The sequence below is a fragment of the Lissotriton vulgaris genome, chromosome 1_1 (genome assembly GCF_964263255.1).
Source record: "Lissotriton vulgaris chromosome 1_1, aLisVul1.2, whole genome shotgun sequence".
Taxonomy (NCBI): Eukaryota; Metazoa; Chordata; class Amphibia; order Caudata; family Salamandridae; genus Lissotriton; species Lissotriton vulgaris.
The window spans coordinates 756,725,836-756,752,791 of record NC_141685.1 but is presented as its reverse complement, the minus strand read 5'-3'; the positions used below and the strand labels follow the sequence as shown (position 1 = coordinate 756,752,791).

At 45.7% G+C, this 26,956-nt stretch overlaps 1 protein-coding gene across 3 annotated transcripts in view; it reads right to left on the bottom strand.

The window, feature by feature from the left end:
- Positions 1-26,956, bottom strand: part of DHX9 (DExH-box helicase 9) — a 208,302-nt gene that overhangs the window by 13,224 nt on the left and 168,122 nt on the right. For all 3 annotated transcript variants that reach the window (XM_086955648.1, XM_086955651.1, XM_086955658.1), the window contains exons 21-25: positions 22,055-22,215; positions 13,698-13,809; positions 4,883-5,044; positions 4,646-4,773; positions 4,132-4,361 (exon numbers count right to left, since the gene is read on the bottom strand). In XM_086955648.1, the coding sequence (XP_086811774.1) occupies positions 4,132-4,361; positions 4,646-4,773; positions 4,883-5,044; positions 13,698-13,809; positions 22,055-22,215 (793 nt within the window). The remainder of the gene's footprint in view (positions 1-4,131; positions 4,362-4,645; positions 4,774-4,882; positions 5,045-13,697; positions 13,810-22,054; positions 22,216-26,956) is intronic.

Below are 26,956 nucleotides of genomic sequence, written 5' to 3'. Positions count from 1 at the left end.
GTTGTTTGGGTGGGCACGCTTGGTGTTGTGGAGTCCCTTTGAGGTGGGTTGCTGGCCCCCTCTTGTCTACCCTCATCCATTCGCCCTTCTGCGAAAGGCTGGCCCGGGGTATTGCCAGGTTTGTTTTTGCTGTCCCTGCTGTGCTCGATTCTTGACCTGGTAGGTCTGTTGGAATGTTTGGTGTGACGTTCCTGGCTGGTTTCCCCATCTCCTGTTAGGCCTTCGTGTCGGGGTACCTCTTCTCATTCCCCTGAATTGTAAGGCCCCCATGGACCTTGCAGTTTCGTTTTCTTTCTTGAGCTAGGTGAGTTTTTCATCCACCGGTGCCCCAAACAGTGTTTCTCCGTTGAAAGTGGTGCTCAGAATGTTGTTCTGTACTTCCGGCTTGAAGCCGGAGATCCTCAGCCAGGCATGCCTTCTTTCTGTGACTCAGATCCTCATCAGCCCTCTGGATGTTTCAGCCCTATCCAATGCTGTTTTCAGGCAAGCATTTGCTATATTTTTGCCTTCCTCCACCAGGTGTGACGCTCTTTGTTGATATTCCTCGGGGAGGTGCTTGAGCAGCTGTCCGACCTCGTCCCAATGCTGGTACTGGTGGAGTTTGCCATGTGCCAGTGTACCGCTGCATTCCTCTTTATTTTTCTCCCAGTTAGGTCCATCCTCCTACTTTTTGTTCGGTGGTGGGCCTGATGATGTTGGAACATTTGCCCTCCTCCTGGCTGTTGCCGCAATAATGGAGTCCACCGTGACAGATCCTTGGATGTAGGGAGGGTCCTTAGAGGAGTGCTTGTACTTCTTCACCGTCCTAGGCATGACAGACCTGCAGGTCACTGGGTCTTTGAACGCCTCCTTCCCTTGGTCCAGGACACTCTGAAGCATGGGGAGGAATTGACTCCTTGCTTGAGTGGGGAGCAGGGTCTCTAAGAGGCAGCATGCCTTTGGCTTTTCCTCCTCCAGTTTGACCCCATAAGCCGTTGCCGCGTTCCTGATGACCATGTTGTAGGCCCCAATGTCATCTGGCGGCGAAGGCCTCAAAGGGTACATCTCCACAGGTTTTTCCGGGCTTTTGGCGTCGAGGTCCTGCCACTCCAGGTCCTGTGCCATCGAGGATGCCGAGCCAAAACTCGTTCGCTGGTCATCGTCGCCTTCTTCCTCATAGTATAGGTGTTCCTGGGGCTCGGGAGTTTTCGGCGGTTCTTCGGTGTCAAACTCCTCCTCCTCTTCTATTTTGACAATCGTCGTCGGCATTTGACGGAATCGTGAACCTTTTCATTTTCTCGTACTCTCTCTTCATTTGCAGGATGTTTTCCATTTCAGCCTCAAGCCTTCACTTCTTTCTCTCCAGCTTGGCGGCCTGTTCGGCGTAGAGTGTTTTGGCCGATCTCGTCGTCGTAGTCGTCGACGTCAAAGCAACCTTCGGGTCCTTCTCTTTCGAAGTCGAACGGTCCTTTGAGGGGACGTGCTTCGACAACCTTGGCTACGCCGGTCTTCGCCACCTGGGAGTCCTTTTCGAAGGATCCGCTGGGCTGTTTGTCCCTGGATGCAGCTGCGGCCGTCGAGATTTTCGGCGCCAGTGCTCCCTTCGAGGACTTAGACTGTTTTTCGAGAGTCTGTCGGGGTTTCAGGGTCGACGTCTCTCCTACCTCTTTAGATGTTTTCTTATTTGTCTCTACGACCATATATTCATCTGGTGCCTCGGCGAGGTGATCCTCGTCGTCGCTGGAGAGGCCCAAGTCCCGAAGCGACGGGGGTTGGCCTTTGCCTTGCATTCTGTAGTTGGCTCTTCTCTGTTTCTCTCTAACCCTGAGGGTCTTCGGGGTGAAGACGGAGAAGGCGTTGCAGTCCTTGCTCTCGTGGTCGACCGGTAGGCAGAGGATGCAAACCGGGTGCTGGCCCTTCTGCGCGTATTTGTAGTGGCAGTTACTGCAGAATTTAAAAGGTGTCTTGTCCATTCCTGCGCTCAGGGGCCCCCCTGTGTGCGCATTCGCCGGTGAACGCCGAAGTTCTTGAAGTTCTCCTCCTTCTTAGTCGTCCCAGCTTGGTGATCTTGTTCCTCGGTGTCTTCTCCTATCTTTTCCGTGTAAAATTTGTATTTTTCGTCTTCTTTCCTCCAAAAACTGTGGAGCCTCTCGGTGACTATCCAGACCCAACAGCAGAAAAAAGAATCTGAAGATGGCACCCAAGGGTGGGAGCTTCCGCAGGAAGCGTGCAGACGTCACAGGAAGCACACCAGAAGGTGGGACGTCGACGCCCACCTGGGCTACAAAACAAACAAAAAAAAAAGAAGAAAGAAAAGACTACGATTCCGGACCCAACCACTAAACCGCGGAATAATGCACAGCATAGTGAATCCAGAAAGATTCACACTGCAAAACAGGATCATGCACTTCAAACCCTTACTTTTTTCCTTCTGTAGTTTTTTTGGGCAACTTCTGCAGTGCAGGATCTCAAAATGAGAAGCAGGTGGTGTAGCGTCCAGCTTTGGTATGGTGCTGGTTTAGAGTCAGCTAACCCATTAATACATCTTGATATGCTCTTCTGGAATGCAGTTGAATGTGATGGGTGAGGGATACTGAAGACTGGCAGGAATTAAGTAAAAAAAGATAATGGCAATACTTCCTGCCTTTTTAGGTCGAGCATTCGAGACCTCTTGTATATACTTTAGTATATACTTATATGCGTATGTACTTTGTGGGCTCTGGAAATCAGCCCTAGGACTTGCCTGCTTCCACTTAGGGACTTTTTTTTCTGTTCAACTGCTTCTATTTAACTTTGATAAAAAACGACCAGTAGAGGTCAATAAAATACCAGAATCAATTTAGCATTCTCTACATTCTAGTCCATAGAAAATGTCTTCCATGAGCACCGTAGACAATACTATTTTTCAAATCTTGTATTTTCAGTTATACGACCACCAAAGGCCCTGAATTTATACTAAAAACAGAGCTTAAGACTATAATCAGAAAACAATGGAGCGGTGCACTACCCTGGTCTTCTGTTTTAGTAACAACAAATAGTCAATTTCCCTTAGTGAAGCAATGTTATTTATTCAGATAATCCAAAAAAATGTTTGTGCATAGTCTCAGCCAATGCGTTTCGTTCAACAGAATGAACTTCGTCAGGGCGTGTGTAATGATGAAGATAGACTCCATTAAGTTGCGTGTGGATGGGGTCTCCTGAGTAAAAAGTATCGAAATGTCGCTTAAGTAGCAGTCACATGTCGTTGGGTGGATCCGAGGTCTCAGGGGTGCCTCCTTGATAAGAGCCCAATCCTGTGTTCTGGAGCCGTGTACTCCTTCCTCGGACCGCCTCTGGATGTAAGTGGAATCTCTGACTGAGTTCATTCTGTTGAACGAAACGTTGGCTGAGACTATGCACAACATTTTTGGGGGATTATCTAAATAAAGAACCTTACTTCACTAGGGGAAATTGACTATTTGTTGTTACTAAAACATAAGACCAGGGTAGTGCACCGCTCCATTGTTTTCTGATTCTTGTTTATCAGCCTGGCAGTTTGCATCTCCCAAATGTGGGCGCAGGAGCAGTTTGTGCACACCATTGTGACCACTCTAATAACTATATTTGACGGGAACACAGCAAAGAGTTGCGGCCATCGGAGTCCGCTGTTGATCCCTGCCCTCCACAGAGCTTAAGACTATACCATTTCCCTCTGAAAGGCAATATTTCTCTCAATGTGTTCCCATACTTGGTGTATCATGCAGTTTGGTGCTTACTTTTCCTCCATGTTAAAGAACAATAGATGTTTCAGCACCCAGGTTAATGTGCTGCATAGCTAAATACATATAAGGTCCCAAAGGCGAGACTGATTGCATTGCAAATGTTTGTTTGTTTTTCTTAACCTCCCGAACCCAATAGTCCACTTTTGTCTTCTGCGATTTTTTGTTTGTCGTTCCCTTCCTACAACTGCTGCAGCGTATGTTCCCATAGGGAGTTACAGGACTTTTATTGTCCTGCATTAGTATGGGGCTGTTTTTTGTCTGGTTACCCAGATACGTGTACACCACAATATGCACTTCTGGAACGTAGAGAAAAAGTGAAGTGACAGGCGGAAACTGAAGACAGAAAATGAACTTAAGAGTACAACCAATAATGTCAGTATCTGACACTCACCTTCTCTCCAAAAACAAAGAAAGGAGATGGATACTTTGGTTCCTGGCTGGTAAATGGACAATTAACAGAAGACTTGTGAATCAAAGCATTTCTCCCCTCTGTTGTAAGAATTTTTCTTTTTTCCTTGTGGTAACACACATTTGGGTAGACACCAAAGGCCAGCAGAGATATAACCACATCCAGCTTGTTGTCGGGTCCAGTGTTGTTGAAAACTTGTGTCATCAAGCACTCTGGAGAAATAAGAGAAGCAATGAAACCATTTTTTGATATGACAAATAGTACAGACCAACTGTTCAGTAAGAGAAGGACACCCATAATGTAATCATCAGGATTCAGAACCACAAATGGGAGCAGCATATATTGGACAGGATCCCTCTGCATTCAAAAATGTACCTCCTAGAAGTACTTAAAATAAGGCCTAAAAAGTGGATTTCTTTGGTCGTACACACTTGGTTTACTTAAACTGCTGCTCCGTGTCACAAAAACCCATTATCTACTTCAGACGAGTCCTCACCTTCTGGAAAGCCTGAATTAACCAGAATATCTTTCAGTTGTACTTTAGCTTCCCAAGTCATCCGAAGTGTTGACATGTTGAGTCGTTTGTGCTCACAGAATCTTATTTCTGCATCTTCACCGCCCATTCTGTAGAAATTACATTGAAAGCATTGTTGGTCTGTGAAAAAAAGTTGGGTCTAAACCCTATAATAGTAGATGTTTTCAAGGCTCCATTGGCCTGTTCAGTTTTCTATACCTTGCATCATCCCAAGCTTGGAAGACCGAAAGCAGGGCCACGTGGTCGGAGAATCTGTTCCCTGAAAAATTCCTGTGGACATAGCCGAGTCGCCTGCCATCACTGACAAAAGGCTCTGGAAAGCATGTTGCAGCAGAGATGGTACACACCGCATCACCCACACTACCAAGATTGAAAGAACCACAAGACCAGGTTTTAATGTTGCAGCAACATTAACTTTAGAAGAACTACTTTCAAATTACTTTTTTTTATCCAGTCACCCACAAAGCATACTATGGAATTTACTTTGGCATTCTCTGGATACCTCATGTAGCATTCCCGGCCATAAAACCAAGCTCAGAGACAATGCTTCAACTCTGGACCCAACCATCATTAGACAACAGTATGCCACAGGGTGAATCAGGGAGGGGCTACCTTGAAGGTCTGACAAATATAGGCCGCCAGCAAGTATATCAATATTTCCAAAATGGAATATTGGACTTAAAGTGATATTTTCGACGGCTTGAATAATACAAGATTGATACCCATCTGTAGGCAATGTACTTGTACTTTACATAAGCCGAGGTACGCCTGTCTCTTCTGTGACAACATCCACCAAGTTCCAGTAACAATATCACTTATGATGGCAGAAGTGGTGACTTAATTGTTGTTTTATCTTTTAAACAAACTTATCTAAGCTCCAAACATCTACATCTATGAACACATTTCTTGATCTTGAGCACATTTCTTCGAACAGCAGAAGACATTAATGAATACAAATAAAATAAAAAAAGCAAACATTAATGAACCTGTTTAAAAGATCTAGCAAACGGTTTGGCCCTGAAGGATTAGTTACTTACCTGTAATCCTAATTCTCATCCAGGGGTATACTCATCAAAGTCATAATCTATGAATTATCCCCGCCCATGTGCGGGATCCCGGAGCATATAGAAAATACATATTAATATATATGTATATATATGTGAAACATATTTGCAGCCTAAAAACATTTTCCAACTGGCAAAATTGCCGCAAAATTACATAAATTAGCATACATACAGTAGTACTCTTCCAAACCCTAAGGAAGAAAGAGAGCAGAAAGACATTTGTATAAAACAATGCTTTATTGCCATAGGAAAACCTGTAATTGCAGGCATTTGCCAGTAGGCTGCAGTAGAGTATAAAGCAAACAAAGAAAACTGACACCTTGCCTTTAAGGCATTAGAGTAGGAGTACCGTGCCTTTAAGACCTGCAGGCAACCCCCTGCTCCCATGATGCACCACAGGTGACAGTTGGGTCAGTTCTTTTTGGAGGTGCATAACACCTGAGGAGATCCACAATAAACCATCGCATAACTGTGTAACTCTGCTCGTCCGGGGAGGTGGGCGGGAGCTTATGACTTTGATGAGTATACCCCTGGATGAGAACTAGGATTACAGGTAAGTAACTAATCATTCTCATCCAGGGGATACTCATCAATAGTCATAATCTATTAATAGATTAGCAAGCTCATACCCAAAGTCTCGCGGACGAGCAAGAAGTATAAAACTTCACAGAACGATTAAGACATATATTGCAAATACATCTTATGCAAATAAGTTCCTTAAAGAGGCCTGCCCTACTCTGGCATCGGCCTGAGTATCTGAGTCCAGGCAATAATGGCGGGTAAAGGTATGAACAGACCGCCAAGTTGCCGCTTTACAAATTTCAGAAATAGGAACATTACGAAGGAGAGCTGTAGTGGAAGCTTTCCCTCTAGTAGAATGTGCATGTGGTTTACCCTGCAAAGTCTTGTTAGCTAGCTGATAAGCAAAAGCTATACAGGAGACAATCCAGCAAGAAATGGACCTTTTTGAAGCTGACAGGCCAGTATTAGTATTGCCATAGTTAACAAAAAGCCGGTCAGACTTTCTCAGAGGCAGGGTTTTTGACAAGTAGAACTTCAAGACCCTCCGGAGATCAAGGGAGTGTAATGATCTCTCCGGGGGAGTGTAAGGATTTGGGGAAAATGTAGGTAAGGTAATAGACTGGTTGATATGAAAGTCTGAAACCACCTTAGGCAGGAAACTTGGGTGCGTTCTTAAAACCACCCTATTAGCATGAAAAATCGTGTAAGGTTCCTTGCAACACAAGGCCTGGATTTCACTGACCCTACGGGCAGATTTAATCGCCACTAAAAAGGCAGCTTTCCAGGTCAAGTGCTGCAAAGAGGCCTTATGAATAGGCTCGAAAGGAGCACTCATCAGCTTAGTCAGTACAACATTAAGTTCCCAGGGAGGGGAGGGGGACCTCACCGGTGGGAAAACCTTTTTCAGACCTTCTAGGAAATCTTTAACTACAGGCATAAGGAAGAAAGATGTCCGATTAGGAGACTTCCTATATGCTGTGATGGCAGCTAAATGAACCCTGATGGAGGGATATTTCAAGCCTGATCTTGCTAAATGCAATAGGTATGGAAGAATCACCTGCCCTTGGCCATGTACCTGGTCAAGAGAATGCTCACGACACCATATGAAAAACCTCTTCCACTTGAAAGCGTAAGACTTCCTAGTGGAGGGTCGCTTCGATTCTTTAAGAATAGTCATGCAGTCTGCTGGGAGGTCTAGATGTCCATACTGGATGACCTCAGGAGCCATGCCGTCAAGCGAAGGGAAGGAAGGTTGGGGTGCAACACCTTCCCCTGGTCTTTGGTCAGCAAGTCTGGACGGCATGGTAGGCGCCGGTGAGGAACCTCCGACATCTGAAGAAGATCGGGGTACCACCACTGGCGTGGCCACTCTGGTGCTATCAGGATCATTCTGGTGTTGGTCCTGTAGAACTTCTGGATCACTGCCGGGATCAGAGGCAGGGGGTGAAAGGCGTAGAGTAACGTTTGAGACCAGCTGATCAAAAGGCCATTCCCCAGTGATCCCTGTTGGGGGAACCTGGACGCGAAGACGGGGCATTTTGCATTGTCCGCGTCTGCGAACAGGTCTACGTCTGGTACGCCCCAACACCGAAAAACTTCTTGAGCCACTTCCTCGTTGAGCACCCAATCGTGCGCTTCGACGAAGATTCTGCTGAGGCAGTCTGCTTGGACGTTTTGAATTCCTGGTAGATGAACTGCCACGACGGACAGGCCTCTTGCTAGGAGCCAGTGCCAGATGGCTTGTGCTTCCAGAGACAAGACTCTTGACCTTGTGCCTCCCTGCTTGTTCAGATAGAACATAGTTGTTGTGTTGTCCGTCTGAATCTGGAGGTGGTTGGTGCGCAGGGCAGGATAAAGAGACTTGAGAGCAAGATGGACTGCTCGAAGCTCCAGGAAGTTTATATGGTAGCCTTGCTCTATCTCGGACCAAAGACCTTGAACTTGGAGTTGGTCCATGTGAGCACCCCAGCCTTGGAGGGAGGCATCCGTGACAATTGACTGAGATGGAAGAGGACGATGAAATGGAACTCCTCGTAGAAGATTGGATCGTTTCAACCACCATCTGATCGAGTCCCTGGCTCCTTGAGGAAGCATGACTCGGTCTTCCCACTGATCCCGTCTTTCAGACCACTGATCCTCGAGGGCTTGTTGCAGAGGTCTCGAAGGCGAGCATTGGGCACAATGTAAATGCATGATGCCATCGATCCCAGCAGAGAGGACACTTGTCTGGCTGTGGGGGCCTGATTGTCCAGAAGAAGGCGAGACTTCAGAAGCATAGATGACAACCTCTCTTCCGAAGGACAGACGCTTGCCTGAAGTGAGTCCAGAGAAGCACCCAGGTAGTGGATCCGCTGGGAAGGGTTGAGAACTGATTTCTTCAGATTGACGTGAAGACCCAACGACTTCATCAGTCTGAGGCAGAACGAGAGATGGTTCTGAAGCAGAGACGGAGTGGAGCTCTTCAACAACCAATCGTCTAGATATGGATAGACTAAGATCTTTCTTTTGCGGAGAAAATCAGCCACCACCGCCATGCATTTTGAGAATGTCCGAGGTGCAGATTTCAGGCCAAACTGCAGTACTCGATATTGGTAGTGACGACGTCCGATCTGAAATCTTAGAAACTTCCGATGTTTGATGGACACTGGTATGTGGAAGTAGGCGTCCTGCAAGTCGATGGAACACATCCAGTCCCCCTGGTGTAGGTGTGGGAAGATCTGGTGCAGGGCAAGCATACGGAACTTTTCTTTTCGTATGAACTTGTTTAACCTTCGAAGGTCTAGAATGGGTCTGTATTCTTTGACAGTTCCTCGTTTTTGAACCAGGAAATACCGTGAGTACACTCCTTGATTTCTGTGAATTGAGGGAACCTCCTCTATGGCCATTTTCTCTAGAAGGATGGAGACTTTGTCTTTTAGCAATTGAGTCTTGTAACGTGGAAGATGTTGCAACTGGGGAAACCGCTGAGGAGGAGGGGATTTGAACTTCAGCAAGTAACCATGCTGCACAATACTCAGCACCCATCTGTCTTTTGTAATGGATTGCCACTCTGTCAGATGATGAGAAACACTCCCTCCCACCGGAGTGGTGAACAGACGTGGAGGAAGCAATGGCTCAGGGCTTAGGAGGTTGTTTTGAGTTGAACTGCTGTCTGGTATTGCCACCTCTTCCTCTGCCAGGACGACGCTGCTGGAACTGCATCTTCTGTTGCGACTGGGTTTGCCACTGAGGGGTTTGAACCCTCTGTTGGAAGGCCTTCCTGTTACCTTGGCGAAAGCGTTTCTTGAACTCCTTGCGCTTTTCTAATCCCACAGCTTTGACGGTGTCCATTTCAGCTTTCATTTTGGACATTTCGTCGTCCGTGTGTCGACCTAACAGAGATTTCCCATTGAAGGGCAAATTCAAAATCTTCTTCTGGGCATCTGGTTTGAGCCCTGTCAGGCGGAGCCAGGCTGAAGACGAGAACAAATGCCACTTGAGTAGCCATGAGCTGCAAGGTCAGAGGCATCAACTGCGGCGCTAATAACTTGATTGGCTACCAGGCCTCCCTCCTGCAAAGTCTCCAGAAAATCTTGGCGATCTTCCTTGGGGAGCTTGTCTGTAAAGCGAGTCAGGGAGTCCCAAAGAGACCTGTTGTACCTTCCCAGTAAGGCAGAGGCACTCGCCACCTTCATAAAGGAAGAAGAGGTGTTGCATACCTTCCTTCCAAAAGAGTCCATAAGCTTGCGGTCTTTTTCAGGTGGTACTGAGGAAGACGTAGAGCCTGCATGGGACTTCATGGCAGCCGCCACAATGATAGAATCCGCAGGAGGATCCGATCTGAGGAACAAGGGATCCTCTGCAGGGGCCTTATACTTTTTGGCTATCCGAGATGGAACAGATCCCTCCACTGCTGGTGTGAGGAATGTAGCCATAGCTGGTTCTAGGAGGCCAGGGACCAGGGGTAGTAGAGGTCTGGGCGCTGTACGATGACGGAGGGTATCAAAGATCACAGAAGAGGGAACCACTGGAGTGTTCAGCGTGATATTAAGCTTCGTTGCTCCTCTGACTAATACATCTGAGAAAGTCGCGAGGTCATCAATTGGAGAGACTCGGGAAGGTGGCGTAGAGGAATAGGTCGGAGAATAATCTCGGTAAGAAGACCTAGTCGATGACGACCTTGTGGAAGACCTTGTACGTCGCCTCCTATGGGACCTGTCACGATTCCTGTTATGACTGTCCCTAGATCTAGAACGATGTCTTGATGGAGACCTTGGTCTTGGCCTGACTGGAGATTTGGATCTTGGTCTTGGCCTGACTGGAGATTTGGATCTTGGTCTTGGCCTGACTGGAGATTTGGATCTGGCAGGTGTCTTTGACCGCACTGGAGAACGTGATCTGACTCGCGATCTTGGTCTGGGTGACCTCCTGGGGCTCCGAGGAGATCTAGCTGGTCTAGCTGGAGTCTTCGCCTTAGAAGGGGAATATGTACGGGAGTAGTCCGAGCCCGGACTACTGTGTCCAGATACAGCCCCTTGAGGATGAGAAATCAAGCTGCCCGCTGATTTGGGAGTAGATACTGGGGAAACCTGCACAATGTTCAAGCCAGGAGATGACGATTTCCTCCTGAAGACTTTGAACCCGGTGACTCCACCTCTGCCGTCACTTTATCCCTCGACGGTGATCTTCCTCGACGTCGATCAGGTAGAGGTACTTCATGACGTCGAGTCGACGACGTTGCTCGACGTCGTCTCGACGATGATCTTCCTCGACGTCGCGTCGACGGCGACCTTTCCTGACGTCGCCTCGGCGTCGAAGGATGGGATCTGACAGTCCCTCTCGACGGCGGCCCGCTTGCCAGCGGCAACCTAGATGCCGCCCTAACTCTCGACGCCGATCCCTCCCGGGGTGGCGGAGAGTGTCTCGACGTCGACGGAAGCCTCGACGTCGACGGAGACTTAGAAGTAGCAGCAGCCATGGACTTCGAGCCCGAAGCATGGTGCCTCGACGCCGACTTACTTGACTGCGGCGGCGATCTTCGACGTCGTGAAGATGATCTGGGCCTTTTAGACGGCGTCCTCGACGTCGACGGAGATCTTAGACCTTCATTCCTCTTTCTGGAGACAGGAGAGGTGGAATGACGCCATTTCTGGGCATGCTTGCTTGTAGGAGACGATCTAGGGGCTGAGGAAGCACCCACCTGGTGACTGTTGTCCATCTCCTGCATGGCATGAAGTTGAATCCTCTCCCTGTCGCGAAGAGTCCGACTTTTAAATTTTCTACAATGATGGCACTGATCAGGAATGTGTGAAGATGGAAGGCACACAATACACACAGAGTGTGGATCATTCAGAGCCATCTTTTTGTCACAAGAAGGACATTTCCTAAAAAGGGCAGGCATTCTGACAGGAAATTCCTATGGGTTACCACAGAAAAATAAATCAGAAGCCTTATTTATTCAAAAAATGTCGAATAATTTGAGAAAACTCTCTCAAAAAACCAATTTCAGTTGAAAACTGAAGAGCTCAAGCTCCAGGATCCTCACAGAAGGAGCCGGAAAAAAGAACTGACCCAACTGTCACCTGTGGTGCATCATGGGAGCAGGGGGTTGCCTTCAGGTCTTAAAGGCACGGTACCCCTACTCTAATGCCTTAAAGGCAAGGTGTCAGTTTTCTCTGTTTGCTTTATACTCTACTGCAGCCTACTGGCAAATGCCTGCAATTACAGGTTTTCCTATGGCAATAAAGCATTGTTGTATACAAATGTCTTTCTGCTCTCTTTCTTCCTTAGGGTTTGGAAGAGTACTACTGTATGTATGCTAATTTATGTAATTTTGCGGCAATTTTGCCAGTTGGAAAATGTTTGTTAGGCTGCAAATATATATTTCACATATATATATACATATATATTTATATGTATTTTCTATATGCTCCGGGATCCCGCACATGGGCGGGGATAATTCATAGATTATGACTATTGACGAGTATCCCCTGGATGAGAACCTGTGATACAAACAAAAAAGCAGACTAAAGAATCAAGGCTTGAAGCAAAGAGGCTCCCGATAATGCTTGCCTTAAACGGGCTTTACGATTTTATCAGATAGCTAGCATTGCTTAGAAAGAACATTAGGCAGGTACTGGTCAAGACCTTGGTGCAGCTGAAACAGTTGGATAGAGGATGGCTCCTTGGGTATTTTTCAGAGATGAAAGGCTTGACACCAAAGTCTATAGAGACTGTATCAGATAACAGAATGGTGCTGCCTTGCTAAGGCAAGAGGTGCAGATGGTCGAGGCACTGCTGCCTCCAAGCAATGACCTCAAACACTTCCCATATCGAACCATCTAACACCTGTCAGGAGACGTCTGAGGTTATACCTTCCTTAGCTGCAGGACATAACCTCTTACCAGTGGCCACACAAAACAGTTGCCGATGGTTTTCACTTAGAATTTCATAGGACACAACCAAACATCCTACCATGTCAACATATTAAGGAGTATCAGTAACTCTTGGAGGAGGTACAAGCTCTTCTAAAATGAGACCAAACTTCTTTCACAAAGTTGAAAGCAACAATGGGTGTATTCCCTATACTTTCTTGTAGCCAAGAAAGAAAAGACATTGAGGCCTATACTCGACCTGTAAGCTCTCAACCACGACAACACATCAATTATTTCAAAACGTCTATGCTGCAGGAGGTCATTCCACTACTCCAAGTGGGGAACTTATAAGGCAACATCTGACCACAATTACACCTACTTTCATATATCTATTCATCTAGCTCACCCTAAGTAGTTCAGGTTTGTGGTAACTGGAGTTCATTATCATTTTAAGGCACTACTATCTTGGGTTAAAATAGCCCCTAGAGAGTTCACCACATGTCGTGCTGTGAAGGTGACCCAATTTATGGCACAATCACATTAATTTGTTTCCATACTTAGACAGTTGGATAGAAAAAGGGAGCAGTCACACAATAACTAGAACACAAGACAAACCATTCACCTGCATCCTCTCCCCCCAACCCACAGAGATGCCTTCGGTCATCAGGAAAATGCATCAGATTCCAATTCAAGCGATCCTAATAGCTCCTATCTGGGCTCAACAGCCCTTGGTTCTCAGTGCTCCTAGAAATGTCTAACCTCAAATGAAGCTTCAACTGTGCGCAAATCTGCTTATGCAACATCAGGGTCAGTTAACATCCCAAACCCTGGGAACTCAATCTTGTGATTTAGCATCAAACAGCCTAGAATGTGAGTACCTGCAAGTTCCCAAAAAGCAGAAACCAAACACCTCTTTTCAGGACTAATCTGACGGGTGGGTTTGAAGTTGGTACCCAACAGATGCCTCCAATTGAAAGTTTGGTACTCATTAGGACCATGTGAAGGGCTTAGAAGGTCCAAGTAGGGATTGGCACCAGTAAGAGGCCTTAAGGATGCAAATAAGTTCATACTTACTAAAGGATGCAGCCCATGATCATCATCTTGCCAAGACGTGGCTCAATAGGCAATTTTGCAAGTATCCTGCCCAGGGGTGTCAGTTCGTCATTTGTGTCCAAAGCATCAAGGTCTGAAAAGGAAAACTCATTAAATATTCTAAACCTGCTAAGGTCTACTCACAAGTTTTCAGCCATCCATGAAAAGAACAAGACTGACTAAATAAGATACTTCTTACATGAAATGAGCCACCTAAAATGTATGCATGGCACTGGTGTGAACAAAGTCTTGGACTAAACCTTTTTTCTATGTAATGAAGTCTACCTAAGTGGCAAAGGTAGGTCTATGTCTGGAAACTAGAACCTGCAGCCAAGCACATTCCAAAAGTAATTAATTTTGACATGCCAAAAAATGCATTAGCTATGAAACCATTGGTAGGAATCCAGCTCTTTATTTAAGGAACCAAAATTAGGTACACTGTGTAGAGAGTAGGCAAAACCCAATTGGCTGACAGAGGCACAAATGATAACGTAACTGCTCTTAGTAGTGTGAGCGAGCAGGCAAGCTTATCAGAGGGTAGAGCTAAGCATTTATTGCACATACAAAGGCAGAAAGTGAGACATTGAATAAAGAAATCTGACACCAATTTATAAAAATAACACTTTTTATATGAATTTAGATACCAAAATCAACGGAATCAAGTAAGCACTTTGAATTCTGATTTTTTATAAGTTTCGAAAATTGACAGTGAATTTCTGGAGCGGTAATGTTATTCCATGAAAGGAAAACATGTATTGCATTGGGTACTTGACAGCAACTTATGGGACCCTTCTCCAGGACTTAAGGTGAGTATGGAGCAAGGTCTAAGGCCACACTAACAAGTCACCTCGGGCAGCCCTGGGGCAGCGGGGTGCAGAGATGTGTTTTGGTATCTGGTGCCCCATTCACCTCAATTGGGGAACGGTCTGGTCGAAAACAGGCTGCAAGCTCGGACTGGTGGGCCAGACCGGTTGAACCCACAGGAGGCTTATGCCTGAAAATGCTTGGGCACGTAGGGACACGACTGGTCCACTTCTCAGGCAGTGGGGCTCGGTGCAGTGGTGTCTTTTGGCATCGGATCGCATGCTCGAGTCATTTGCGGCTGGAGGAAAAGACAGGAGACCGGGACAGGCGGAAAATTAGCTAGTCAGGAGGCATGCCCCCCTCTCAGGCTAATTCCACCCACCCCTAAGGGTCATCATCTTCCTCATCAACTTAAAGGAGATCATCTTCCTCATCAACTTAAAGGAGATCCCAAGGAATGGCCAACTGAAGAAAATAAAACACAGGAAAAGGAATCTTAATATAAACCACAATGATCTAACCACAATATGGAGGATGTCAACGACCTCAAAGACTATTACAATACTTCGATAAGAGAAGTCATGGACTCTATTGCTTCCCTACAACAGAAAAACATCTCCATCAAAAACTCAAAGCCATAGTTTAACGACAACTTGAACACAGAAAGACGCAATCTAAGAACGGCAGAAAGAGCGTGGAAAGATTCCCCATCAATAGAGTCACTAAAACGCTTAAGATCAATGTGGAATACATACAATCAAAGAATAAGACTGGCGAAAGCAAATTTTATCCGAACCCAACAAAGTCAGAAATAGGCCCAAAAAACTATTTGAAATAGTCAAACAGCAATCACGTAACACAGAAAACCCCGTAGACTCCAGACCCAGAACCCTACCAAATTGCGAAGAACTAGCCACCTTCTTCAAGGACCAAACAACCAAGATGGAGAACGAACTTCAACTAGCAAAGGGACTACTACCGGCCTTCCCAGTCAACCTATCTCACTAGTCCCAACCTACGGAAGGAATGGAACCACCCTGGCTCACCCCCAAAAATAATGCCACTTGCAACACCTTCTCCACAATCGGCGAACAAGAAATCTACAATATTCTCTCGTCTTTAAACCCATCTAACCACTTCACAGACCCTCTATCTTCCAGCATATTCAAAGAGATCAAAACCTGTATCCACCCACTATGGTCAAAGATTGTAAACGCCTCTCTACACCAGACTGCCTAAAAATCGGTCAAGTAACACCCATTCTAAAAAAACCTACGGCAGACTGCTCTGACCCAAACAACTTCCAGCCCATCTCCAACATCCCTACTCCGGCTAAGCGCTTAGAAAAATGTGTACAGAAATAACTCTGCAATCACATAGAACATTTTCAACTTCCCGATCAATTCCAATCAGGCTTCCATCAAGATCACAGCACAGAATCAGCCCTTACTCATATTGTAGACGACATACTAAAAATGCTGGACAAGAACGAATCATGCCTTCTAATATTGCTTGATTCATCTGCTGCCTTTGACACTGTCAAACACAACACCCTACTGAAACTACTGGAACAAAGAATGGGCTTATCAGAGGCCGTCTTACAATGGTTCGCTTCTTTCCTCCAAAACAGATCCTTAAGAGTCAAAATGAATCAATCCCCATCTCAGTCACAAGCGATAACTCTTGGTGTTCCTCAAGGATCCGCTCTCTCCCCCTTCTCTTTAACTTATTATTGTAACTACTAGCAAACTGCCTAAAATCAGCTAACATCCACTACCACATGTATGCGGATGACACCCAGCTAGATCACAAAATTGCCTCTCCAGATGATATTATATCCCTCAACTCCATTCTACAAAATACACACCTCTGGCTCATGGTTAATCACCTCAAACTCAACGCTATTAAAACTGAATTTCTTCTCATCTCTCCACCAAATAACAGCATCAAGATGGATCTGTGGCTGAATCATCCTATAGCCCTTAAAAGCGCCCCACATCATAGACTCTGCCAGATCCTCAGATATTACATTAGACAAACACCTAAATATGCAGGGTCACATTAATGCTGCCACCAAAGAAGCAAATTACCAACCGAGCATTCTGCGGAAACTGAAACCATACCTGCCACATGAAAATCTAAGGCTAGCAGTCCAAGCCCTAGTCTTACCCAGATTGGATTACGGTATTGCCACATTATGTGGCCTACCCAAATACAAACTAGCACCACTAAGAGCCTCTCTCAATGCAGCAGCAAGACTGGTCTCCGGAACTAAAAGAAATGCACACATCTCACCAGCCCTAAAAACTTTAAATTGGCTACCAAATGAAGCAATAATCCAACTGAAAATTGCCTGCATGACGCACAAAGCGTTACACTTCAACACACCCAGTTACCTGTCCGAAAAATCAGGGGGCTGCAGATCCTCTCGAAGAGCCATCCCCTTGTTGCTGAAAGCCCAACAAACCCTCAAAAAGATAACTGGGGCTAGAGCATTCTCGACTGTCGCTCCCAAGATTTGGAACTCTTTACTGCCGGACCTTCGACTACTGTCCTCCACCTACGCCTTCATAAGAGAAGCCAAATCATACCTGTCTAAGTTCTTACCCTAAATCAACTTATCAATGTCATTGAATAGACTCAGATCGCAATTTATGTAGACTATCCTGCCTAGCACTGGCTGCGTTATACTCCAACCACAGTTAGCCTATTCTTAACTGTTGATTTATTTGTCTCTCAAGCATAAGGTTTGCATGTTGATCAGACCAAGTGCTAATCTTGTTATCTCCGTGTAAAGTGCTTCGATACTCTCGATGGTCACGTTCGCGCTATACAAAACTTCCTACATAAATAAAATAAATAAGGTGGGCTACCTGAAGTGGACCAGACTTTTAGAAATACACCATCTTAGTTTTGGGTGAATTAGGCTCTGTGGTTCAGGATTATACCCACTTCCCACAGGAAGTGATGATATAGAGGATGAAGACTCTCTAAAGGCAAGTAGTCTAATGGCTACTATCTGTCAATCCCACATATCACCCCATAATTGAGTATTTAGGTGGTACCCCTTACACCAGGAACTTAGATTCGACAGATGAAGAAGAGAGGACAAATAAGAGCCACAAGAACCAGAGACAGATTGTGGACTTTTGGCACCAAATCCTCCCTGCACAAAGTCTCGACAATCGTGACCAGCGACTTGTCCTGCAGCTGACCAGCTTCCAAGAACTAGTAATGATCAAAAGGGGAGAGAGAGGTATAAAGTGGACCTGGCTCCTGTACGATATGAGCTCATCAAAGAAAGTCAACTAGAGTGTAGAGATAGGGGTCATTCCAGATAATCCCTAAGGGAAAAGACTTACTTTCTTAAAATAACCCTCACCCACCAAAAGTCCCCTTGGCTTCATCATAGGGTTCTTCCTGCCCCACTGCGGGGCGGGGCGTGCTGTAACAGACGGAGATGTTTGAGCACTGTTGGGAGGTGGGGGGGGACTATGATGAAAACTAGAATATGAGTGAAGAGGGTCAGTGATTAGTAAAGAGTAAATGTTAAACATACCGGTCCGCTAGAGAGAAATATACTTTATTGGATCTAGTGGCTGATATGGTTAAAAAGGGGTAGTTGGGAGAAGCACAAATTAATGTGTAGGCTCCCGGTCTACATGTTTCAAAGCCTGCCCCCACGGCTTCTTCATCAGGACCAGATAGAGTTAATCCCTTCTAATCACTCCTAAGAACAGGTGAGTGTAGTCATTCAATGCCTAAACAGTGATTTTTAAATCATTTTATACAATACCCATTAGGTATGTTGCTTCAGGAACCACCTAATATGATGGTCTTGTTTAAGTTTATATTTTGTATGCGATTTTAAGATGCCTCATGAGCTCCTAATGGGAGGGGAGGGACGCTTCTATTTATTTATTTATTTATTTATTCAAAGTTTTATATAGCGCGAACAAGATCCTTACAGATATCAGAGCGCTTCACAATGGCAGGGTAGTGGCAGTAGGAAAGAACAGTGGTAATGGGAGCAATGTAGTAGTCACAACATGAAGGATAATAAGAAAACAACATACATAAACAAATCAATATACAGTCAGGTGAACAGGTAATAAAACTGCACAAGTCATGGATCACATTATATAGGTGTTGAGGTACACCTTGGGTGTGTGGCAAGCTTATAACAGTGTTTTAGTATAGAGAGCGCACTGAGTGAGGGCATCGGGAGGGTGAATCTGTGACCAATGTATCTCATATATTGGTCGGTAGGACGAATGAGGCGAAGTAGTGTCACCATCAGGTAGAGGTATAATGCCAAAGGACAAGGTGAGCACTGATACCAGGCAATGTAGAGTCTCTGAACCAATACCTATAATGTTCAGGAGATCTTGGCCAGAAGGATGGTTTTCACCTCTTTCTTGAAGAGTGCAGCGGAGGAGATACGCCTAGTTTCAGGCGGGAGCGCATTCCAGATCCTGGGTGCCATTCCTGAGAAGGAGCGCTTGTAGGTTTTCTCTTTCCTGAATCTACGGGGTTTCAGGAGTAGATTCTTTGAGCTTCTTATACCAAAGCTACTCCCTCTCTCAGCATTCGCTGCCTGCCCGTGGCAACGTAGATAGTTTGCGGAGGGCTGGCTGTCTCCTGGGGTTCTTGGAAGCTGTCAGCACTCGCCCTTGAAGCCGAAGAGCTACTTCTCTGCAGAGCGCAGGCATTGAAGAGCAAAGTCCGGTTCACCAAGTTTCCACTCACCGGCCATCCCGATCCCACAGCCTCCCAGGAAGAAATAACTGTGCTCCTGAATGTGTGAGGACATCAGTACAAACCAGAGCTGCACAAGATAAATACCCATGGTACCGGACCCCTTGCAGCAAACAAAAGGCTGAGAGTCCAATCCAGACTCCAAAGACAGACCAAGCAGCTGTCGAGGGACCACAGAGTCACATCCAGCTGTCCTGATTCTGTACATTCAACCAGCGAGACAGACTATCGCAAGGCCCTGAGACGCAAAGAGCACAGCCAACATTTCCACTCTGCACCTGAGCACCCAGAGTTAATTTTCTAAATTGGTCACAGATTTATTCTCGAGAGTGTCTCATTTATTGTCTGTGTACCCAACCACAAAAGAGCATTTGGGGTATATTTTTTGCCTCTGTAAATCAACGGATGTTTGCCTGGACTATTACACAGTGTGCCTCATTTTGGTCCACTATATAAAGAACCAGTGTTGGAAAGGTCCCTTTTTGCAGGGTTACCCCTAAACTTTTTGCTTTTTCCTCTTATTTTTTCCTGACCTGTGTGTTGGTTTTAAGACTCTGGGCACTTTACCACTGCTAATCAGTGCATATGCTCTCTGTGCAAACTGTGTTATGGATTGGTGTTTCCATGACTGACCTATTTGATTTATGGGTCAGTCCCTAGTAAAGAGCACTGTGCGTGCCAGGGCCCATAAATCAAATGCTGTTGGTGGGCTGCAGCACTGGATTGTGCCACCCACGCAAACAGCCCGTAAAGTGTAACTCTGGCGTGCCATTGCAGAGCCTGTGTGCAGCCTGGGGCTGCCATGTCGACTTAGCAAGTGCACACACTTGCAAGTCCCTAAACCTTCCCTTTTCTACATGTGTCACTACTAAGGAAGGCCCAAGATAACCCCATGGGCAGGGTTCATTGCATGTGAAAGGTAGGACATGCCCTGGTGTGTGTGGCATGTCCTGATCGTGAATTACAGCCTACTTAGTTTTTCACTATTGCAAGGCTATCTGTTCCCTATAGGCCAGAACGGGCAGTTTGATTATAACATCCTATAATCCTAACTGGCTCGGGGAACATGGTAGAGTTTAGTATGCCTGAACTCAGAATGATAAAATCCATCTTTTAGTGAAGTTGGTTTTAACATTCTGTGTTTGAAAATACCACTTTTAGAAAGTAGGTATTTTCGGACCTAACCATCCACCCTGTCTATGCTAGCTTGTGCATGGTCTGTCTGGTTTGTGAGTGACAGGGGCTAGGGGAGACTCCAGGAGAGAGGGGGAGTCAGCACAGGGCTGAATAGACCTATCTGCACATAGACGGGTGGGAGGAGTCGCACCTGGGTCTGAATAGGGCTGTGACTGCCTTCCACGATGCTGGCTCCACCTACTCTGGTGCGTCTGATGACCCTGGCCTACACTGACAAAGGAATAAGGTGCACACTGGCAGAATGCACCCAGAATTGGTTTGAACTAGGTACACGCCTCTTTGCCTTCAGAGGACAAAGGATTTGCTGGTATAAATATTGGGGCCCATACCCCAAAGCTTTAGATTCCTTCTGAACTAAGGAACCTGCCAGGAAGAAGGACTGGGAAAGCTGGAGGAGGAGTACTGCCCCAATGCTGCGTGTTGTGGGGTTGGCCTGCAGTGGTTGCTTCTGTCTTGGGTAGTGAAAGGACTGGACTGTGCTTTCATCATCCTGCTGTTACAGCTTTCTCCAAGGGCTTGAAGTAGAGCTTGCCTCCTGTTGGAAGTCTCAGGGATAGAAAAGACTTCAGGGAACTCGCTGGAATCAAGGAACCTGCCAAGAAGGGGAGCTAGAAGAGCTGCCAGGAGGAGTACTGCCCCTTTGCTGTGTTGTTGCTTTCTTGGGTTGGCCTGCAGCAGCTGCTGCTTCTACCTTGGGCAATGAAAGGTCTGGACTGAACTTTCTCTACTTGTGCTGAGTATCTCCAAGGGTCTGAAACCGAGCTGGCCTCCTGTTAAGAAGTCTCAAGGACTGCAAAGACCAACCAATCCAGTGGTGCAGCCCACCAACATCATTTGATTTATGGGCCCTGGCACGCGCAGTGCACTTTACTAGGGACTGACATATAAATCAAATAGCCAATCATGGAAACACCAATCCATAACACAGTTTACACAGAGAGCATATGCACTTTAGCACTGATTAGCAGTGGTAAAGTGCCCAGAGTCCTAAAACCAACACACACAGGTAAGGAAGAAATAGGAGGAAATGTTTTAGGGGTAACCCTGCAAAAAGGGCCATTTACAACAACCAGCTTTCTACAGCCTCCACTCATCAATTTTGGTAATGAATACAAACAACATTTTGACTTGCACTTATTATTCCTTTGGGCACTGAGATAGAAAAAAACACTTTGCAGATTGTCTCATCCATTTTCTTTGGCACTCATTTAATCATTAAATATATATTATTTTTACTAAACCCGTTTGGGATTGTTACTCCTTTCTTAACCTTAATATTGGTTTAGTTAACTACTTTAAAACACATTTTATGGAGGAAAAGCCTGCTGCCATTGCTACCGAGGGTAAGCCTAGGTTTTCCCATTCAAAGGGTTGACACACAAAGCAGTACCAGAATCGTAGGCCACACTGCACAATGGCTTTAGCAGTTGTTAATTTCTTCCACTGTTCAGTTGGTCATCTATTTCAACATAGCAGACTTTAAATTTCCTGCAGAAACCTCCTGCATGTCCATGCAACATTTACCCAGCCCATCCTTTCTCCACTCTCTCCCAGTACATTCACCTGCCCTCCCCTATTACCTCTTAGTGTGTGCTCAGCTTCAATGACAGCGTCCAGTGGTGGTGGCTCAATGGCTTTGGACAGGAAGTTCCCGATTCCTCCCAGACGCAGCAGCTTGATGCTCAAAGCGATTTCATGCAGTGGAGTACGGAACATCTCTGGGGTCAGGTGAGTCTCCAGCCTATACACCACGAAAGAAAGGCGAATGGTGATTGTCAATAGTTTGCTTAAGAATATGCTTCTTAGTCATGAAACAGGAAGAACCCAAATGCCAAAAGCTATTCCTGCATAAACAATGGTAAACATATCGCCTTTCCTGGGAGTGACCAGAGTCAGGTGGACCTGGGGGAGAGAAGCTTGATGTAGACTGAGTCGTGGAGTTATTTTGGGACTTTCATACCATAATGCCCACTTAAAGAGTCAACTTCCTACTTTGGTGGTGCAGCTGTGGATTAGAATACTCGACATTTGCTGGACCACTTGGCTGATAAAATATTCCACAGAGGAATCCAAAATTGTCTAGTTAAAAACATTTCCAATTTTCAATTTTTCTAAATGGTTTTAAAATAGCAGATATGTCCTTAGTCCCTCTACTACTTTTTAAGTTCTAATCAGTTTTGCAAAGTAGTTAGGTCATAAGCAGTAATTATGATTTTTAAAGTGGGAACTTAAACTACAAAAAATGCTGTCTTCAGAAGGGACGTCCCAGGAACTTAACATGGCTCCCTTTGAGCACCTTAGAGTACCCCAACTCAAGGAGCTCTGCAAGGCATGGAAACTTGCCATGAGACCTAAACCCACGAAAGCTCATCTGCAACAGTTGCTGGACGAAAATTGCAAGGCCATAGCAAGTAAAGATTCCCCCACTGGGGAAAATGATGAAGACCCAGAGGTGGATGATGTTGACACGGACTCCACCCATACCCCTTCGGTAAACAATACCACTGGGAGCACCCCCACTGCGGTTACAAAAGAGATAGACACTAAAGATGCAGATCTTCAGAAATTAGCCAAGAGGATAGCCTCTCAATAGCATTAGAGGCTAAGCTCCTGGCTATAGAAAAGAAAAGAGCTAAACTGGGCCTAGGACCCATCTCTGGTGGCAGCAAAATTATAAATAAGGAAGATGGTTTTGACCCTAAAATCCCGAAAGGGATTGCCCCTAAATACACAGAAGGTGATATCACCAAATGGTTTGCAGCCTTTGAGAGGGCTGGTCAACTGAGGGAACTCAATTACAAGCATTGGTAAATGCATTAGGTGTCGCCTATGTGATTAATAAGCTGTTTTGTTGTAAGTTGTAGCTTGCTGAGTAGTTATACAAAATAAGTTACAGAAAGTCTGCTAAAGTGTTATAACTTGTTTATGTACAAAAAGGCAATATATTGTGCCGTTACTAGTGGTTTAGTGCGGGTAAGTAATAGCAACATTTTGAAAAATGAAAGAGCAACAGTAGAATTAAATGATGTAATAGCAATATAATGTGTTGAGGAGTTATGACAAATTTTGGCCCCAGTGCCACTGCACCTGCTGCACAATTGAAATCATGACCCTAGTACTGCAATTGTAACTGCCTGTTTAGTAGTGAAATGTAGCAATAATATGCGTTTAGAGGGGATCCTAGAGCTTTTTGCTGCAAGGCCACAGTAACTGCTGCACCCTTGAAATCAAGCCTCTTAATTGCAAGATAACTGCAATTGTGTCTGTATATTAGTCAGACCCTCCAGCATTTCGCGAATCACGAAAGAATCGCGAAATCAGCTGGCAATCGCGATGGCGGCGATATTTACCAAACCGGCCGCAAAAAAAGGGTCTCCCGGCAGGTACAAAAAAAAATAAAGCCAATTTATTGGCTGTAAGCGCCTACGTCACGTGAACGGCACTGTGCAACGTGAGAGCTGCCTGCTTCTTTCAATACACTATTTATGAAATGCGAGCGAGAAATAGAAAGTGTTGCTTCTCTGCGCTCCAGCTTGCAGGCTCGACTGCTGTCCTGTAATTGCAGTAAAGAATGTAAAAAATGAGGATCCCAGCACGGGGACGATTGGAAGGGCAGAGAAAGAAAAGGACTCTTCACTTCTGCTCTGCCGCTTCAGCTGCCCTCCGACCTTTCTTTCTTCGTCCCTCTTATTCCCTCTGTTTGCCTAGCAGCTCCTCGTCTCTTACTGAAAACCGACTCTAAGAAACGGTTCTCACCCTCTTTCCTTCTTTTGTTAATTTGTTCCCCTCTGAAATGGATCCAAAACAGGAAAACACGGGGATTCTTTAATCTGTTTTCTAAATCTTCTCTGCATTTTTTTCCACCCTCTGCATCTGTAAGTTTAAAGAGGGACTGGAGTTATAAGCGTTTGGTATACAGCCCTCCACTCCTCAACAATATGCAGAGGTGTACTGCCTGCTGGTACCCTCATAGGGCAGATTCACAAATTCAAACACTGATACATCATGATCTGAAATTTACTCCCATTAGTTTACCCCTACCTATGGAATATTTTTCTGACTTTTTGGAGATTCGCAAACATATTTAGGATGAGTATTCCCATAAGACAATACTTACTCTCACCTAATTTCCGCTACATATAAAATCCAAGCCTAAGGGGGTCATTATTAGCATGGCGGGCGGACTTCGTCTGCCCGCCATACCCCTGGGGAATGGGACCGCACGCAATGCATGCGGCGGTCCCGCACATACCATTAGGATGGTACATCCCGCATTTCTAACATTGCAGCGGGCGGTGCTGAAAGCACCACCCGCCACAATGCCACAAGTGCAAGTTGTGCATTTGAATGTACAAAATGAAAGCACTGCGCAGTGCCTGCCACGTTTTACATTCAAATGCAGGGGGGTACCATAGGTACCCCCCATGTGCACCCCCAACCCCCCGCTACGGGCCCCCAATCGGGCAATATCTTTTTCTGACATTTTTCTATTCCAAACTCATTGCAGGATAAATAACAAGACACCAAATTGCCGACAGAACAGTCAGTGGCGTAATGATAATGGAGGGGGCCCCCCTGCAAGGGACCTCTGTGAACTAACATACTATTCAAATCAAAGAAAAACTTTCACAGGGAGTTTAGACACTGCAGAGTCAAATTTTCTTTTTTGGGTGAGGACAAGTTTTTCATTGTAGAAAGTAGATAATTGTGTGAGAGTGCTCTTATGTGGATCCCCAAATTATTAGCTGTTTCTGCAATTTTCTTTGACCATGCCTTCTATTTTCGCCTCAGCCCATCAGTGCTTCTGTTAAACGGACCACTCTTTAACCCACTGGTAAACCACTCTGCTAGTATGTGGGATGTACTTAACACAAGTCATGCCTCATGTGCATGGGAGTATAATTTTTATTGAGATTGTGCACCGAAATTGTTAGTGTGCATGAGTAGAATACGATGCAGCAATTTTAAAGATGGCTTGGAAGGAAGTGTGCAGTTTTATCGGTCTTCTTTGTTATGCCTTTGTCAATGACTTTTCAGCACAGCCATTTTAATTTTACCAGCCAGGCCAAACACACAAATCCTTGGCTCAAATTGACTGAATTGGACTATTCAAAGGAAGATTATCTGGCGGTTTACCCGATGCGTTTTTCTGACCATTGATGTAAAACATTTGACCTAATGAGGAAAATGTAATAATTGAACCACGTGGGTGGAGACTGCTCTATCAATGTGCCTGCGTTTGCCACCCTCTAAATTGACCATCCTTGCCCTGCCTGTCGCTCTGCTGTACTTATCCTGCCCTAGGCCAAATCAGACAATGCCACAGTACCAGCATAAGCCACACTTACAATGGCCACGTACGTAACTGCCCCATCCCCCCAAAACTCGAACTATTTTCTGTAGGGAGCATCTTTTCAGTATTTTACTTTTGCTGCTGACTCCATCATTTTTAGGGAACGACCCTTATTACCAGTCTCCCATGCCACGCAGTGCTTGAGGGGACCCCCTGGAGCTAGGGGCTAGGGCCCCCAGCACCGCGGGTTCTGCTGGGACTATTGTTACGCCGCTGCAAAGGGGGGCTGTGTGACTGCACCTAGAGAGCGAAGGGAGCTGCATGACTGAAACCAGAGAGTGAAGGGAGGTGCGTGACTGAAACCAGAGAGTGAAATGTGCTGCGTGACTTAAACCAGAGAGTGAAGGGAGCTGTGTGACAAACCAGGGAGTGGTGAAAGTGGTGCCCAGCCAGGGGTGCATACATGGGTGCTAGAACATCCCAGGGAGAAATACGGCCTGCTCCCACGAGACTAGTAGATTTGAGCTGTGCTTCCGCAGAGCTGCAGAAACTAAATATGCCTATTTCAAAGTGGAATACTATGCTAAAACAGGTTCCATTGATTTAGGGCTGAAAAGGAATGCTTACGAGTAAAATAAAGTGCCGCAATAATGCCGCTAAATTTTCATTTTTGTGCCGCTAAATTTGCAAATTTATGCCGCAATATCCTGGGGGTCCGATAAGTAAAATATATAATAATTCCAATTTATAAAACGCAAACATTTTGCCCATTAAGGGTTTCAAGGTGCTGGGGGCTGTTGGGGAGATTAAGTGAGGAGGAGTTGGCGTAACGGCCAGGGCGGTCGATGTCTACTAGGGGGAACTGGGTTCGAGTCTCGGCAAAGATGCTGAACATCCTGAGATTCTGGGCAAATCACTTAATCTGCCTGTGCCTAACAAAATTAATGTGTCCTTATGTAATGCAACTGTTGCTATGTAAAGCGCTCCGATACCCGATTCGGGTCAAGTTTGCGCTATATAAAACTCTGTAAAATAAAAAAAAATAAAAAATATTACCCAGAGTCACATGATGCTGAGCTGACACTGGCGATCAAACTGCGAGCCCTGCAGTCAGCCGCTTTAGCCGCTGCGCTACACCACAATATTAGGTGTTTAGAGGAGTGCTCACAGCACATGGGCCCGGTGCCAC